We start from the raw sequence: 19,397 nt of genomic DNA, 5'->3' as shown, positions 1-19,397 counted from the left end.
TAAAGTTATAAGTATTTAATCTTTTAACTTTTTTTAGAAATAATATAAATACTTTATTAACTATATACCTATAGAAATCCTTAAGTACTTAGATAACCTTATTATTATAGTTACTAAAGAAATAGTTAAAACTAATATCTATAAATATATAAAACTATACTTAATATAAACTTATTTAATATAAAAAAATATAAACTTTACTATTTAAACTTAGTTTTAAATTATTATACTACTTTAACTTTATAAAAATACTAAATAGTGCTTTTTTTATAAATCTATTTATACTTACTTTCTATTAGAGAAGAAATAAGTATTTATATTTTACTCTAATAAGTACTAAAAGTATTATATTAATTATTTTTATACTAAATCTTATTATTATAGCTAGTATAACTAAACTAATTATACTAATATTAATATAGCTTTAATTTACTTAAATAACTTTAAATACCTAAACTATTATAATACTTTTCTTATAAACTATAGTAATTATACTACTTACTTTACTTTAAAAGATAATATTTAAGTTATACCTTCTAAGTATTAGTTTTAGAAAATCTAATAAGTTATATATAGTATATTATTTATATTTAAGCTTAATAGCTCCTTCTATAGCTTATTTTTAGCTACTTCTACTTCTTTAGCTTAGCTTAAAACAGCTTAATTAATAATTATTACTAATAATATAGCTTTACCTAACTATAAAATAGCTAATATTATTTAAATTACTATAGAAAATAACCTTTTTATCTTAAACTCTTCTTTAGAGGATTTTAAGCTTAAAGATATTAAAATAAAGATACTAAATACTCCCCTTACCCCTTATTCTTACTAAAAATAAGCTTATACTATTAAGTTTAATAGTACTACTTATATTATAATATATTAAAAGGATATAAAGTAAGAAGTTTTTAAGAAAAGCTTAAAAAATAGTAGTTTACTTTAGTTTAACTTCTTTAAGCTTAAGAAGTTTATAACTCTATAAGCTTCTACTTTTTACCCCCTTTATAACTTTATTTATAATATTACTTTATATACTAAAGAATTAGGTTATTATAATAATATATAGTAAATCTCCCCCTTTAAAGATAATACTTTATTTTAAGTAAGCTTAAAGATACTATACTAAAAACTTATATATTATATAGTATAATATTAAGTATAATAACTTTATAAACTATATATTATTATAGAGTTATATTAAAAAGTATATTAATATAGTTTTAATATAAGAACTTTATATTAATAAAAAAAAGGGAAAGCTATTCTTTATAAACTACTTCTTCTATAAAGTATTTTACCTTATTAATACTTAGAGATATTATAATTTAAATACTATTCTTTAAATAATTATATATATTAAGAAAAGCTTAAGAGCTATTTAGACTTAGCTTTATAAAACCTATAACTTTATTTAAGTATAGATTTAAGGTATAATTATTCTAAATATATATAGACCTAATATAGTAAATAATAATATTACTATTTATATTTTTTAGTACTCTATCCTCTTTTATTTCTTTATTAATAGTAATTAGAATATTATAAACCCCTCTTAAGTTTCTAGTATAAGAATTACTAATAGTAGCTTAAAAATTAAAACTTAAGTAAACTAAAATAATTTTTCCTTTCTAAATAAGCTTAAAATACTAATATATAATACTAACTATATTATAGATCTATTTTAATTTAATATTCTACTTATTTTAATAGAAATAAATCCTACTTTTTATTTAAAAGTAAACTATAAAGCTATTCTAACTTATATCTCTATTTTTTTAGTTCTAAAACTAAACCTTTTAGTTTAAATATAAGTACTAAATAGTAAACTTAAGTAATTTACTATCCTCTATAAATAGAACCCTTTTTCTATTATTACTTTAAATATAATACTAATATAATATAATACTACTATTAAATCTATCTTCTTCTACTTTTTATAAGTAATAAATATTATAACTTACTTATTTTAGTATACTTTAAGCTTAGCTATCTTAGCTTAATAATTACCTAAATATTAAAATACTAAATAAAAATTATATAAAGCTTAGTATACTTAATTTTTAAGCTATAAGCTATATTTATATCTCTCTTACCCCCTCTATAAAAAAGAAAAGCTTACTAATATAAAACTTTAATAAGCTATTTATATTTATAAAATAGCTTAATATTATAGTAAAGTAGATTATATAGTAAATATCTTTAATTTTTACTATATAATAAAATAGTATTAAATAAAGCTTAATTTCTACTTATTACCCCTAAAAATTAGAAATAGAGTAATTAAATCCTTTACTATAAAAGTATAAGCTTTTAGAAAAGCCCTACTTAAATATTTCTTAGCTATAGATAATATTTAAGACCTAAATAGTATTTATATTCTTCCTCACTTTAATATCCTATAAAATACTTCTATCTCTCTTACTTAAATAGCTACTATAATACTTATAATAAATACTATACTTAAAATTAATAGTATTACTATTTATATATTTTAAGCTACTTAGCTAGCTATAGCTAAGTCTATTTAAGCTTTTTTTTAAGCTTATCTAACTTCTAAGTATTACTTAGAGATTTTTAAAAAAGCTAAGGTAATCTTTATACTTAAGGGGGGGAAACCTCTAACTAAAGTTACTTTATATTATCTTATATCCTTATTCTCTTATTTTAGAAAAAGCTTTAAGCGTTTATTTACTTAATATACTATTTATATAATATTACTAGCTTAAATTATTAATACTTAATACTTTAAAGCTCTCTTTAAGTATAGTATAGTTAATTTTACTACTTATATAACTTATAAAATTAAAGCTATTTTTAAAGCTAGTTTAGTTACTTTTTTTATTATACTTAATATTAAGAGCGCTTTTAATACTATTTTCTATAACTACTTTCTTATTAAATTATAGAAATAAGGATAACTAGAACCTTTTATTTACTATATTAAGTTATTTATAACTAGTTATTAAGCTTAAATTTATATTAAAAGTATTATTTTAGATCTCTTCCCTCTTTATTATAAGCTCTCTTAAAACTCTTCTACTTCCTTTATTTTATATTTACTCTATTTTATAAAGCTTTTATTATAAAACTTTAACTTTTATTTTAAGTATACTAATAATATCTTAATATAAACTAAGTCTCTTTTTATAGAGGAAAATACTAAGCTACTTATAATTAATATTATTTATATTTTATACTAAAATACTAAAAATAAGGTTTTCTTTAAGTTAAAGAAAAGTAAAGCTATTTATATTTTATAAAAATATAAGCTAATAAACCTCCTAATTAAAGTTAATAGCTTAATAATAACACTTAAAGATATTATAAAGTAGCTTAAAGTTACTTTTAATTATAAGTTTATTTTTATACTATATATTTAAATCTAAGCTAATATTATTCTAAAGTATACTAAATTCTTCTATAACTTTAAAGTAATATATAGAGGTTTCTTTTTTATTTTTATATATAAAGCTATTTCTTTAATTATTATTCTTATTACTACTTATAATATAAAAGTCTAATTTCTTAGCTTTTAAAAACCTAATTATATTTTTACTTAGTAGTATTTTAGTATTACTCTAATTAAATTATTCTACTTTATAAATTAAAAAGAGTATTTCTAACTTATTAATAGAGCGATTTATATTAATATATAAGGAGTTCTACTTATATAATATATTACTTCTATTACTATATTATATTATAAATCTAAAATCCCCCCTATAGATATTATATTTAAAGCTTATTAGTTTTATTTTACTATAAAACTTAAGTATCTTAATTTCTATTACTTATTAGTTTAATATTTTTATATTTACTTATTAAACCCTTACTATAAGCTTATATAACTATAATATATTACTATAATACTCTCTTATTACCTTTACTTAATTTTAATACTTTTATAACTTTTAAGCTTTTCTTACTCTCTAAAAAAGATAGCTATTACTAAATTTAAAGTTTAGCTTAAAGATATACTTAAAAATAATATTATTATTTATATTAATAGATCTAAACTTAAATCTAAGGAAGTTAGTTATAGCTATATTATATTTTTAAGTAAAAAAAAAAAAAGGAAAAAGGCTAAAATACCTCTTATATAAAGTTTTTAGTGTTTTTATTTTACTAAAGTTTTTAATATTAAAGCTAAAGCTATAAACCTTAGACTTTATATAGCTATATATTTATAGAGTCTAATAAGTATAATTTATATTTATATTAATAACTTTAATATTATTAATATTTTAGAGGGATATAGTAATATACTTTTATCTTTATAAATAATTATTCTTTAAGCTAAAGAGTATATTACTTTAGTAACTTCTTCTATCTTTATATATTAAGTTTTTAATTATAAAGATATTTTTAGAAATAAGTTAGTAGATATATTTATAAAATAAAGAGCTTTAATAGCTCTTTTTAATTTTATCTTATTAGCTACTATAGCTATTATAAAGTATTTAATATAAAAGAAAATTACTAAGTATTATTAAAAATAGTAATATATAAATAAAAAACCTTAATATTATACTTATAATATTATAGGCTACACTTATTATTAATATCTAGGTAGTACTATAAACCTAGGAGAATTCTGCCCTTAGCGACTACGTTTGCTTAACTACTACCTTATATCTATTTTTCCTCTATATAAGGGGCTTCTTAGAACCCTCCCCTCTTTAGCTTAGATTCTTATAATTAAGGTACCCCTAAGTTAAATAAACTAAAAGCTAGCCCCTTATATATCTAAGCTTAATTTAAATACCTACTTTATTAATTATATAGAGTAATAGATAGTAAGTAGAAAATAGAGCTAATTAGGCTAGAAATAACTAGCTTAAAACTAATATTAGTAAATAAGGAGGTATTTAAAGTAATTTATATAGCTATTAATAAGTTTAATAACTAGCTTAATAACTTAATAATCTTATAGTAGATTAATAATAAGCTAGCTATAGATCTAATATAAATAATAGTAGCTAATAATATATTAATATTAGTAATACTAAACTTTATAGTAACTTTATTAGTATTACTATTAGTATTACTACTACTTTTTAAACTAAATATTACTTAGGAAATAGGTAGTATTTAGTATTTAAAGCCTCTCTCTAACCCCCTTAAGTTTAGAGGAAGTTATAATAAGTATATTATATAAGTATAATAAATATATAATAAGATTAAGATAGATTAAGCTTTCTACTTAAGTAACTAAGAAGCATAATATCTTATTAACTTCTACTTAGAACTTAGAGTATAGCTAGTAGTTATAACTTTTTATAGTTTAAGAAGTAATAATAGCTTATTTAAGCTAGACGCCTTTTTAATATATTTAAACTATACTTATAGTAACCTAAATATAGAAAGTAAAGCTCTTAGAAGACTATTAAAGCTTAAGATAAAATATAATAAAGCTTTTATTTTATTCCTTCCCTATTTTAAACGTACTATTATAGAGGTAAGTAGTATAATTTAGCTAGATAGTATTTAGATTAATTACTTATATAAAGTATTATTATATAAACTTCTTAATTATCTAATTAACTACTTAACCTCTTATAAGTATACTAAATATATAAGTTTTATATAAGATATTATATAGAAATTAGAGAGATTATACTATATTTATAATATTTTATACTAGCTTAAAACTTTTAGAATAAAGTTATTACTTCTAAAGGTAGATATAAATAGGGATATTAGGATAATAGGTTTAATATATACTTTATATAAAAGAATAAGTGAAAACTTTAGTAAGGAAATATATTATTATTTTAAGTGTAATTAAGTTAGCTACTTATAGAAAGATTACTAAAAGATTAAGAGGTTAAAGGATAGCTTTAGAGTAGTAAAAGCTATTAAGGAAATAATATATTTAGACTTAGAAGAGATTAAGAAAGAAGAAGATATTTCTAATTTAAGAAATAAATAACCTTAGTGTGAAATTAAGTATTAGGGATAATAGAGGAAAAGTAAGCTAGTTAGAAATAGTTTTAGTTAGAATATAGTATAAGTAAGCTTTTTATAATATTAATAATTAGAGTTAATAAAGGTATTTCTATTAATACTTTAATAGATTATAGCTATAATATTTATATAATAATAAATTATTAATATACTTACTACTTCTATTTACTATATATTAACTACTAAATATAATAATTATAAAGCTTTACTAATAATTTAGCTTAAATTATTATAAAAGGAGTAGCTATATTATATTTTGAAATTAAAGGCTATATAGTAACTTTTTATTTATATAATAAGAGGGTTAGATATTAACCTCTTCTTAGGGAAACTATAGATAGAATAAAATAATATTATTTATAATATAGTAAAGAAATATATATTTTATAAGAAGGTAAGGGTTATAGTTACTTTATAGGGATAAAAAGAGCTTTAAAAAGTAAGGGAAATCTAAGAAGCTTATTAGTTAAATACTACTTTATTTATAGTAATTTACTAAAGGGTTAGTAAGAATAAGCTATCTAAAGTAGTAGTAAGGATATAAGCTATAAGCTTAAAAGATATTAAGAAGGTATTTAAAGTAAAGAAACTAAAAGATTATTTTAGGAGACTATTATAATATATTTATAAAGAATTTATAGAGCTTTTTAAAGCTACTAAATTATATCCTTTACTTCTAAGTTATTTTAGTATAGATTATAAAATCTATTTTAATTATAATACCTCTAATTAAAAAGTACTTTTACTTTAAAGCTTTCTCTATAGTATATTAAGGGAAGAGTTATTAATATTTAAAAAGATACTTATTAACTTGCTTAATAAGAGGTTTATTTAAGCTAGTAAGTTACTTATAAGTATATTAGTCCTCTTTATTTAAAAACTAAGTAGAGGATTATAGTTCTATTATAATTATAAAGCGTTAAATATAATTATAAAATAAGATTATTACTTTTTACTTTTAATCTAAGAGACTTTCTAGAGAGTTAGTATAGTAAAGTAGTATATTAAACTAAACATTATAATAGCTTTCTATAAGATTTATATAATAGAAAAGTATTAAGAGAAAACTGCTTTTTATATATAATATAGGCTTTTTAAGTAGCTAGTCTACTTATTTAGGCTAAGTAAAGCTTTAGTAATATTCTAATAGTATATTAATAGTATACTTTAGGAGTTCTTTAATAACTTTATAATAATATATATTAATAATATATTAGTTTATAGTAGTAGCTTTTAAGTAGATTATAAGTAGAAGGTTTATAAGGTTTTTTAAGCGTTTAAAGAAACTAGCTTTAATTTTAACTTAGTAAAATATAAGTTTTTTATAAAAATAGTAAAGTATATAGGGTTTATTTTTAAAGTAAGAGAAAGTATTACTTATAATATAGAGAAAGTATAGGTAATTATTAAATAGGAAGCGCTTATTTCTATAAAAAGGCTATAAAATTTCCTTAGGTTTACTAATTATTATTAAATCTTTATATTAAAGTATTTAGAGGTTATTAAGCTTCTTACTTTCTTTATAAAGAAAGGAGTTCTATTTATTTAGAGTAAGGAATAAGAAGATATATTCTAAACGTTTAAATACTACTTTTAAACTATATTAATATTATACTACTTTAACTTATAAACCTTAATAACTATTAAAATAGATTACTTAGAGTTTACGCTAAGAGGAGTATTAACTTAAGAAGACTTATAGGGGTAATAATATCTTATTACTTTTTATTTATAAAAGCTAACTCTAGCTTAATATAACTATTTAATTTATAATAAGGAGCTATTAGTAGTAATTATATATTTAGGTATATAAGATATAGAGTTAAGAAACTACTTTAGATTTAAGGTTTTAACTAACTATAAAAGCTTTAAATATTTTATATAAAAGTAATATTTAATAGAATACTAAAGTTATTAGGTAGAATAGCTTTTAAGATATAACTTCTTCTTAGAATATTAATTAGGTTACTTTATAGCTATACTTAATATATTTTTATACTATAAATAAAATACCTTAAAAAGTTAAGAGGATAAATAAGAAAAAGGAAGGGTAATATAAATAATCTCTAATTTTACTTTAGGAAAAGTATATAGATTAATACTTATAGAAGCTTCTAAAATATTAGTATTTAAAGACTTAGCTTTTTAGTATACTTAGAATAAAGTATAAGTAAGTAATAATTAATACTAAAGAGCTTACTTTATAGTAAAAAGGGGGGATTAAAGTTTCTCCTCTTAGTTAAGCTTAAAACTATAAATTACTAAGTATAATATAAATATTCTTAACTAATTAATATTTAGGGATTAAATTTAGGTACTAAGATTAATAAATAAAAATTACTTATAGAATACCTTTTAAATATAGTTAATCTAAAAGTATTATAACTTAGTAATAATAAGTTATTTTAGCTAAAATAATATATTAGTTATTTTAGCTTAATAGTATTTCTAGCTAAAGTAGTCTATAGCTATCTATTATTTTATAAGGAATTATAATAGCTATAGCTAAAAAATAATATAGTAATAAGTAAAATATAGATTCCTTTAACTATTATTAGTAATAGAATAGCTATATTATAACTTTACTATAGATTTTATAATAGATCTCTTATATATAGTGAAAATAAGATCTAAATATTTCTAGGTAATAGTTAATAAACTTTTAAAGATAATAATACTAAAAGGGATAATATTAATAGATATAGAAGTATATATAGAATACTTTATAAACTGTTATTATTAGTTCTATAACGTACTAAAGTTAATTATTAGTAATAGAGGTAGTAATTAGATAAATTAGTTCTAGTAATAATTCTATATACTTATTAAGATTAAATAATATTTAAGTACTACTTTCTACTTATAGATAAATAAGGTAACTAAATATTTTAACTAGGAGATCTAAATAGTCTTATAGATAATAGTTAACTTTACTTAAGATAACTAAGAAGTTTACTTACTATCTATTTAATTAGTAATTAATAGTTATAATATAGCTATAATAAGAGTAAGCTTATTCTTTTTTACTTATAGGTATTATATTAACTTAGTATTAGTAATTTAGCTTATATTAGAACTAGTAAATTTATATAAATTAGTTACTAATAAGTTTATTAATAAACTAAAGTTAACTATAGAGTTAGCTTAAGCTACTATTATAATAACTTAATAGATAATAGAGTAATTAGTAAATACTAAAAAGATATTAGTAGAGCGCTATAAAGTAAGTAATAAGGTTTAGTTATTATTAATAAACTTCTATATAGAATAACCTTATAAGAAGTTAGATTAGTTATACTTAAAGTATAAAGTAATTAGAGTAATTTTATTAATTATAATTAAGTTAAATATTTTAAGTAAGGTTTATAATTATTTTTATATTAGTTTATTATAATATATTATAAATAACTTACTCTTAGGTTAAAAAGTTAATAATCCTTAATTATTACTTATCTTTAAAAATAGGGAAGATAAATAAGAGGTTAAGTTTATTCTAATAGTATAATAGAAATATATAAGTAAGAGTAAATACTATAAGTTATTAGTTAAGTAGTTAAAATATAGTTAGCTTATTTAGGAACTTTTATAATCCTTATAGGATAACTAAGTAGTAAATAAGTTTAAGGAAAAATATAGCCTTATAGATAAAAATAATAATAACCTTTAGTATATAATATTATAGTTAAATAATAATAAATAAGCATAAATAAAATAAAGAGAAGAGTAATAAAGTAGTTTATAAGTAAAAAAATAAGGAGTAATAAAAAGATTTTATTATAGTATAAAGCTATAGAAAGATATAATAAGGCTAAGATAAGCTTAAAATAAGTAAATAAGTAAGTAAAATAAAAACTCTAGAAATAAACCTTTTACTCTTCCTATTTAGTATAAATAATAGTAATAATATTAATAAGCTAAAAAGAATTAAAATACTAAAAATAGGAGTAAAATAGAGATATAATAAACTTTATAGAGGATTTTAGTTATATCTAAATAAGCTTAAGTAAAATAGTATAGCTAAACTTTATTAAGCTTAACTAAGAGAGATATTAAAGTAGAAGTAGTAGTAAGAGCACTAAAAATAGGAGTAACTAGGGAATTAATAGAAAGTATAGGGGAAATATTAGTGCTAATAATAGCTTTAGTAGTAACTTTAGTAATATACTTCTCTTTAGCTTTAGTATAGATCTTATAGCTTTAAATAGAAGTAATATAGAGGAGCTTTATATAAGTTTTAACTTATATAGGGAACTAGTAAAAAAGTTAATAACTTTATTAAAATAATAAAGTAATAAGGATTTATTAAGGTTTCTTTATTAATATTATAATAAGTAAGATAGTTATAACTAAGAGAAGTAAACTCTTCTTAGTAATAAACTATACTTTTATTACTTTAATAGATTATTAGCTTTATAGTATTAAAATAATAGAGGATAGGTATTTATATTAATATAAGCTAACTTAATAGACTTATTAGAGTAATAGATATACTAAGTAATATTACTTAAAGAAATAGTTAGTTTTAAAATAAGTTTAAAATATAGGGATAATATACTTTACTTAAGGATATTATAGTAAGCTATAATATTACTAAGTCTCTTAATTTTAGCTATAATAGATATATACTTTAAGTAAAAGACTTTATAGAGAGGTTTTTAAGTATTATTTAGGAGGATATTATTAAAAATAAGCTAATATAAATAAAGGTTTTAATAGAACGTTAGGAAAGTAATAGAAGAATAAAATAGAAATATATAAAAATAGGCGTTTTAATAATAAAGTAAGGGGAGAGAGGTTAGTTAAAGTAAATATATAAACCTTAACTTTCTAAAGTATAGAGAGGGTTATTAAAGAAGTTAAACTCTTTAAGAATAAGCTTTTTATAGTTAGAGAAGCTAGTAAACTTAGAATACTTAGAAAGTGAGGTACTATTAATAATAGTAAAAGGAGACTCTATCTCTATATTAAAGTCTAATAGGGTAAGCTATATTAAGTTAATTATAGTGAAATAATAAGGAAAAAATAGATATTTTTATATAAATAGCGTTATTATAGAGGTAGAGAGAGTAGATTAATTAGATCTAAATAAGTTAGTAATTAATAAGGATTAGAAGCTAATTAACTTATATAAATAATAAGCTAAGAGTATACTAGAAATACTACTAGAATAATAAAAAGTTAGCTAAAATAATATTATAATTAATTAATTAACTTACTACTATATAGGTTAATAAGAGAAGGAAAAATAAAAAGTAAATTAGGTATAAAAAATCCTATTATTATATTATTTACTTATAAGGTATAAGGTAATTAGTAGCTTAGATTAATATAGTATTAGCCTTATTTATAGTTTATATTAACTACTCTTAGCTTATACTATAACTATACTTATATAAAGACTAAAGGGGGGAAGTATATATTATAAGCTATACTTATTATTAATATCTAGGTAGTGCTATAAACCTAGGAGAATTCTGCTTTTAATAACTATATTCGCTTAACTACTACTTTATACCTGTTTTTCCTTTATATAAGGAGCTTTTTAGAACCCTCCCCTCTTTAGCTTAGATTCCTATAATTAAGGCACCTCTAAGTTGAACAAACTAAGGGCTAGCCTCTTATATATAATAACTTTTAATTAGTATTTTAATATTTTCTAAAACTAAAGTTTTTATAAAAACTTTTATACTACTTAATTACTATTTATTTAAAGTATAATAATTTTAAGATATATTATAAATATTTTACTTAGAAGTAATAAAGTATTTAGAGATATAAATATAGAAAGTAGAAATCTTTTATATATATAATATTCTATTATTTAATTTACTTAAAGAAATTTTAATAGCTTTAGCTATTAATTAATAGTAAGCTAAAACTATGTTTATTTAGAAACTTTAAGTATTACTAAAGATCTATAATTAATAATTTAAAATAATTTAAAAAGTTTAAAGAAATTATAAGTTTCTTTAGTAATTAAAACTACTAAATAATCTATTTATATAAACTTTATAGCTAATAACCTTCTTAAACTTTATTATATTTTATTCTACTCTAATTTTTTAGCTTAAATAATTTAAATTACTATAGGAAAATATAAAAATTAATTTACTAATTTTTCTAAGAAAATCTTAGTTTTTTTAATAAAATATAATAAACTATAAGTAATTTTACTTTTTTAAAAGTTTATAAGTAGTTTAAACTTTAGTTTTAGCTACTAATTAGAGGCTTTTTACTTAGATTTTATAATAATACTAACCTTAATATAATAAAGCTTAAACCTCTATAATACTAACTTTAGCTAAATAATATAAACTAGAAATAGAGGATACTTATACTATTTTCTAGTAGTAAAAAGTAACCTCTAAGCCTAAAAATATTATATATAGGAGGTAATTAACTAGAGGACGCTTAATTTAAGGAGTAGGAATAATATATAGTAAATTTATAGATATATAAGCTTGCTCTATATAACGTATGCCCTAGGGAGCGATCTGAGCTTAGCTCTGACGTCGAAAAATAGAACAACAACAACAACAACAACAGCAGCCGTTAGGGACGTCCATTGCTTTAAACCCACGCCAGCTTCCATGAGTACAGCAGCAAGCAATAAGGGAATTAGGACTGATATAGTAAATGTTCAGTGGCAAAGCAATTGCGGTGATGCCGACAAGACGGCTTGCAGTGGTCGTTGCAGTTCCACGGTAAGCTGCGCCTCATTAACCTTGAGTTACCCCTATCGTTCGCCTTACTGACAATCCCAGTGCCAGACAAGGAACTTCCTAGCGATGGCGACTTCAGACGGCAATTGCGATTGCTGGTGCGAGGGTTGACGGCATGGACGACGAAGCATTTTCAGTATAAAATTGCTTTCGAAGAGAATCGCCTTTAGGACCAGAACAACTCATTTTTCTGCATGATGTGGAAGACCATCAGGAGGCCTTTGGAATCTTGGTACCCCACCGCCACGCTAGATCCACGCATCGTGACTCTGGCATATATCTCGTCTGATTTATAACTTCGAAATATCATCATCATCTTTGTAATGATTTATTGCGAAATCGTTCTATGCTTTTTCATGGTATTTCTTGCTCGTCTATGATCGGATTTGGCGAATGACTTGGTGTCATGGCGGCTTCGGGACCGCGAGTCAGGACAAGCAGTCCACGTCAACCACTGTTGCTGCCCTTACATAGCGGCCACGTTTTTCATGCGTGCCCCATCCTTTGAATTGCAATAAACCACGTGCCGCTTTTTGACCTGCGTCCAGATAATGGAAGAGCCACAGTTTGAAATACGTTTCCATGGAAATCGCCCTGCACCAAGAAAGCTGTGTAAAGGCCGCCCTCGCGACTCATGTCAGTCAAGTGGAAATTGGCCACGAACCAGAGGGGGAAAGAAATAGATTGTCCAAAACCTTAAGCCAAAGTCAATACATAAGACGCTCTTTTCTCTATTACGATCATTTCTCTCAACGGATAAGTCGACTTCTTTCCAGCCACGCTACTCATTACTCATCATGCGTATGAACACACTCCTGTCTCTGCTCACAGCAGTACCTATAGCCCAAGTTGCTGCAAAAGACTTCTCAGGGTCATGCTCCGGAATGTCCTATTTCTCCACCAGCATTAAGGCATTCTGCTTCACCGCTGACAATGAGTACTCGAATGACTCAAGCCTAGACTTGAAAAGCTGCCTCGCCAATGTCGGAGGCCAAGTTGTCGTAAGCCTCTCCCGCATATCGTACCTTTTCCGGACATCTCTTCTCTGCCAGCTTATGATTTAGCGTCTAACAACCGATTTGCCGCTATGTCTACAGTGCCGCCCCAGCAAGTAAGTTCAATTACGTTCCGCACCCCGCTCCAATCAAAATTGACAAATCGAAAGTCCGTCCTTCAAGTTCTGTGACTGTGGTCTTGCTGGTGATAAGAAGACTCTGAATTGCCGTTGCACTGACGCTTCTGGCACAAAGAAGCCTTCCTCTTTGAACTTGGGTAAGACCATGAAAGCAAAGTATGATGGGACCATTCACTAATAAGCTGCTAAGACACTTGTTTGAGTAACACGGACGGCAAATTGACCTGTTGAGTGGAAGCATACGTCAGGATAGTCGAAAACGTGAGCAAGGAGGACCAGGCAACGGCCATTTAAAGTTTGGAATCTGCCAATAGTCCAATCACTTTTTGGGGTTGACTGGAGCACGTCTCTTGAGACAAACTGAATGACGGCTGCCTGTAAATCTGCTGCAGTGTTAGCATTGGAGACGGCTTATTACGTGGATTTGGCTAAGTACTTAGACGTGTCCATGCCGGCGGTGCCGTGTGACGTCAGAATGTGGCTCTTTGGGTCGGAAAGATTTCCGACGCAATTACTTTATCATCGACTTGAAAGATCCGTAGTTCTAGCGGCATATACGTCATCTGTCAATGAATGGGGGAGAAGGTCCCGAGGACGTCGGGTATGAGTACGTATCATCACGCAAACAGATGTTATCTTGGTCCCGCCTACACCTACACGATAGTTGCTTCCAAGTCATTAAATCTGCAAGCCGTATAGTCAACTGCTTTAGCAACGCTAAGTTTATCAATCACTCCGAACTGGTCAGGAGCAAATCCGACAGACTAGAGAGTAATTCATTGTGCATGATGGACCGCCGGAAGAGCTCGATTACGCCAGTCACTCCTTGCTATGTAGTGTCGCCCCTGGGTGCACAGTGAACGTGATCTTGGTAAATTTTAAACATGTATTTTACAGAACTTCCTGCTGGTACTATGGTCGATGTTCAGTATTATGTAGCGGATGTTGTGCTTGATCCATTTCTGGGCAAATGTGCGCTTTGCCCCAATGATGTCTCCATATATCGAGTTTCGCAGAGGCGAGGGTCGCCCCGGTTGAGACACAAGCACATGTATAAATTGAGTTCCAAAGCCAGCGCAGTCTTTTCTCTATTTCGAATGCGGATGATAATCACGACGCATCCTACCTTCGCAGCCGAATACCACGTGCGGCTCTAGCTTTACCGCTGAAGCCAACTTCTTCATCATCGGCTGCATACCGTCAGTTCTCGTGCGGACAGCCTCATTATTACAATGAAAGCAAATTTAATCGCGGCTGCCCTGGCGAACGCTGCGTAGGTACAACCCAAACGCTGACTGAGTTTGGCCGGGGGACTTGCTAATTAGCTCAACTACGGCAGCATTGTACTTGGCGGAGTTTACAAAGGCTACATCTGTGTGATGTCTAATGGCGCACAGAATCCTTCAGACAACATGTGCTGGCAAGCTTATGGAACACCTCTGCCCGGTTCACCCGGGGTGGTACGTCCTTGCCCGCTGTTCACCCACAAATGCAAACAGATAACGCTAACGCGATGCAGTGCTGTATTTCGAACTCAATCACCAAACAGAGTTTTGATGATGGCTGTGTCAATAACGGTGGCAAGACTGGGATTCTTAAGGATTGTTGAGGTTTCTCCATGTAGCTAAATCATATGCTTCGGCAGCTATTTGCCTACTTCGGCAGTTATGTACCTAAGTCGGTATGAAGTTACCCGATCAGGATCGCTCGACCAGTCAGCCTTCATTAGACAGGAGAAGTCTTTGATTCGCAAATAATGTCTGAGAAATTACATTGGCACCATGTGCCGTGTGATACTGCTGCGAGAGTTCGCTCTCCCGAAGCTTCCACGTTTGACGTGTAATGAGTTGAGGCGAAATTGATAGGATGAACCAACCCAGTCGGGACCAAGCAGCAAGTTTCCGGCAACCGGCCCCACGGATTCCTGACTAATGGCCGAGGAATGACAGCTGCATTCTCAATATAAATACATTCAAGATGTGCATCCATAGAACGATGCGGTCACTGACTGCTTGTATACACTCACGGCGAATATTGTCCGTCACGATGAAGATTTCTATACTTCCTGCTCTTCTTGTGCTTAACCTGGCTGGCAACGCCATGGGTGCATGCAGAACTCGTACTAGACGCTGCGTAAGTATCTGTCTGGTCTCCAAACAGGCTTCTGAAGGATGTGCTAATCGTGCTGTGGTTATCTTAGTCGCCTCAGCTAGTCTGTGATGCCATCTTGAAACCTGGAGCCTTCCCTTGTGCAACGAAAGAACAACCAGACCCTCAGTGTACGCAAGTCGTGGGCGATGGGTACACCGCCGTTCAAGTATGATTTTCTACCAAGCCACCCAAACATTTTTGCCGCCCTGTATCTTAACTGTTTGGTATAGTGCGTGTGTTGCGATCGCTGAGTGACATGCCGAGTGAAGCCCTTGAGCTATATCATGGGCTAGGACGACGTTGGGCGGTTTGGTTCCGAAGTACAATACCCAGCCAGCTACCGCCGGCGCATACAGGATGACCATCACTGAGAATGGATCTATAAGATCACATGGGTTCGCAAACGTTTAATATTAGAATTCAGTAACATACCTACCAAGGTATTTTAAGATAGATTATAGTTGCACCGTCATGTAGCTCAACTGGCAACTGTAACCTCTGTAACCCCTCATCGACGGAACCCCATTTACATGTCCAGTCTCAAAGCGTTACAGGCGCATAAAACTTGCCAATCATCACAAACACTAAGGGTACTTGGGCTTGTTAAATGAATCAAAGAGTTTGATGGTCCTCCATGTTCAATGCTTTCGTACTTCCGTCGACCAATTCCACCCCCCTCTGCCTCTCGGATCACGGTAAAGAGTCATCACTTAGAGCGGGACTCCACGAGCATCCGGTTGCCAGCGACACTAAACTTACGAACGCAAGCAGGAGCTAGTAGAACCCGCCACCGTCGAATTTCAGCTTGCTTAGACATTTACAGTCAAGAGAGACGAGATGTCGCTGGCTCGTCATTATTGCAACTCCGGCTCGGTTCGGGTCCACGTTCTCGGGTCGGTTGCTGCCACTCAACCCACTTGGAGCGGGGAGCCGGAGGGGGCGACACCACCAAAGGTAAATTACCACTGAAGATGGCCGTTTACTTTGCTTCATTCTTTCTTTTCATCATTTTTCCCAGGTCGCCGCGCAGTCTTAGCTGGAAAACTCCATCATAACAGATGCACGTTGGCCTACCTTTCAGCCAGACGTAAGATGCGTCTTCCGGTCTGGTTTTCCTTGGCAATGCTGCCACTTCATGTCATTAGCCTCCAGGGAAACACATCATATACCAATCCCATCCTTCCGGGATGGCACTCGGACCCCAGTTGCACATTCGTGCCTGAATGGAATGACACGGTTTTCTGCACAACATCGACATTCATGGCCTTCCCCGCAAATCCAGTTTATGCCAGCAAAGACTTCGTCAACTGGAGGCTCGCCAGCAACGCCGTCAACCGAGTGTCTCAATTTCCAGTAATTCGAAGCGGTACTCAAGGTAATGGAGGGGGAATGTTCGCCAACACGCTGCGCTACCACAATGGCACCTTTTACTTGATCTCAACCTGGGCCAGCGCAGAGCTAGGAGGTCCCAGATTCGTCATGTTCACCGCCACGGATCCGTACGACGACCTTGCCTGGTCTAACGCCATATGGCCTCAAACACCTGGTTACACAATTGATCCGGACATCTTTTTCGATGATGACGGCTCCGTGGTTATTGCATCGGCCGGAGAACCCATTATCGCCGCTTATCTTGACCTGGCTACGGGAAACACAAGCGAGCCATGGGAACTTTGGGCTGGTACTGGCGGCCAGAGCGCGGAAGGGCCACACATTTACAAACGCGATGGATATTACTACCTCTTAATTGCGGAGGGCGGGACACAGCTGAACCATTCTGCGACTATGGCCCGATCAAAGAGTCTCAAAGGACCCTGGGAAGCAGCACCTCATAATCCATTAGTCTCGAACAGGGGCACCGACAATTACTTCCAGACTGTTGGGCATGCGGATCTTTTCCAGGATGCACAGGGCAATTGGTGGGGTGTTGCATTATCAACACGTGGAGGTCCGACATTGTACAAGGAGTTGGACTATCCCATGGGAAGAGAGACAGTTCTCTTTCCAGTCTCCTGGCGTTCTGGAGGCTGGCCGGTTGCGGACCAAGTTCAGGGTCGGGTGAGCGGTCCTTTGCCGAGTCAATCATTGATAAGCCAGGGCATCGGACCTGAGGTAGGCGAGCCGGACGTGGTAGACTTTATGGCAGGATCCGAATTTCCTTCAAATTGGGTGTCTTGGAGAGCACCGTTCGACGCAGCCTCCTTTGCAATCTCCCCAGCAGGCCATGAAAACACACTGCGCCTTACTGCGTCACGCGCCAACCTCACTACCGATCTTAACTTCAACACCAGCACCGGGGGCGTGACTGCACTCTTCCGCAGACAAGAGCACACATACTTCAACTTTAGCGTTGATATTCAGCTCGGCTTCGGGAAGTCCTCCGGTGACGAGATGGGCATCTCTAGTTTCGGCACCCCTGATCAGCACGCCGACCTCGGCATCGTGTACTTGGAGGACGTCTCTGAGTCTTCAGGGAAGCTCAAGCCGTACTTTCGAGTGCGAGCTCGTTCGGTGAACGCTTTTACAGCACCCGAACTGACAACAGCTCCTGTTCCCGAAGGTTGGCTTGGGGACGCAATCCGACTGCGAATTTCCCCGAGAAATGAGAGTCACTATGAGTTCTTCGCCTCCTCGGTCGGTCAAAGCGGTAAAGAGGAGGCGGTTGGGTTATATAGCACGGCCCTATTATCTGGTGATGGTGCGGGAACCGGAGGCGTACTGGGAATCTACGCAACTACGAACGGAGGCAGCTATCCATTCGAAGGTTACGTGAGCAGATGGCGATATCAGCCTGTCGCTCAGCAGATTGGCTACAACTCCACGATCTTCGTACCAACTTGAACAGTCACTTGACATACCAGATAGCACGTCTGCAATGGACTCAACGTTTCAAACGGGATTCCAGACCTTTCTTCGAGTCGTTCTGATCATTGCCTATTCCGGAACTTGCCAAACAGATTCCCCGGCTTGCGATGCCATCATGATGACACATGTACGTTCAACAGTTTTCGCCTGACAATAATCAGAATTTGACAAGCCATTGGCAATCACACGAAGCTTAAATATGTTCAATATTAAAACGCTCTGCAGCTTTGAGCTAATTTTTGAACACAAGTGACAACGACCATACCGCATCTGTCGCCCTTCGGTACTGCTATCTGTCCGCTGATTTATGCCATGGGAGCGGGAAAATTGAAGGAGAATACCAACAGATCAAGTGTCACGTATTCTAAGTCTAAAACCCTAATTAGAACAAATTCATCCCATTGGGTTCACCTTGCAAGAGAAACACATCTGGTGTGGCACCAATACCACGGGCTTCGGGCGGACTCAAATGCCGACCTGTACGAGTGGCCGGCACATCATAATCCCTCCGATGCCGATGCCGATGCCGGATAACAGAGTGTGCGTATATATGC

General features: G+C 29.8%; 3 protein-coding genes across 3 annotated transcripts; all 3 read left to right on the top strand.

The window, feature by feature from the left end:
- Positions 1-13,489: 13,489 nt before the first annotated feature.
- CGCS363_v009145 (uncharacterized protein) lies at positions 13,490-14,016 on the top strand (the record flags this gene model as incomplete). The annotated part of the gene is made up of 5 exons (XM_036640994.1): positions 13,490-13,693; positions 13,790-13,803; positions 13,858-13,892; positions 13,943-13,964; positions 14,010-14,016. The coding sequence occupies 5 exons, from the start codon at positions 13,490-13,492 to the stop codon at positions 14,014-14,016; spliced, it is 282 nt and encodes a 93-aa protein (XP_036493728.1).
- Positions 14,017-15,059: 1,043 nt separating this feature from the next.
- Positions 15,060-15,455, top strand: CGCS363_v009144 (uncharacterized protein; the record flags this gene model as incomplete). The annotated part of the gene is made up of 2 exons (XM_036640993.1): positions 15,060-15,100; positions 15,167-15,455. The coding sequence occupies 2 exons, from the start codon at positions 15,060-15,062 to the stop codon at positions 15,453-15,455; spliced, it is 330 nt and encodes a 109-aa protein (XP_036493727.1).
- Positions 15,456-17,238: 1,783 nt separating this feature from the next.
- Positions 17,239-18,819, top strand: CGCS363_v009143 (Non-reducing end alpha-L-arabinofuranosidase BoGH43A; the record flags this gene model as incomplete). The annotated part of the gene is made up of 1 exon (XM_036640992.1): positions 17,239-18,819. One exon carries the CDS (start codon positions 17,239-17,241, stop codon positions 18,817-18,819), a length of 1,581 nt encoding a protein of 526 aa, XP_036493463.1.
- Positions 18,820-19,397: the final 578 nt, after the last annotated feature.

The sequence above is a fragment of the Colletotrichum siamense genome (genome assembly GCF_013390195.1).
Source record: "Colletotrichum siamense strain Cg363 chromosome Unknown KSG_Cg363_contig06, whole genome shotgun sequence".
Classification (NCBI taxonomy): domain Eukaryota; kingdom Fungi; phylum Ascomycota; class Sordariomycetes; order Glomerellales; family Glomerellaceae; genus Colletotrichum; species Colletotrichum siamense.
Note: the sequence above shows the minus strand (reverse complement) of the source record. Positions and strands in the feature narration are given on the sequence as shown.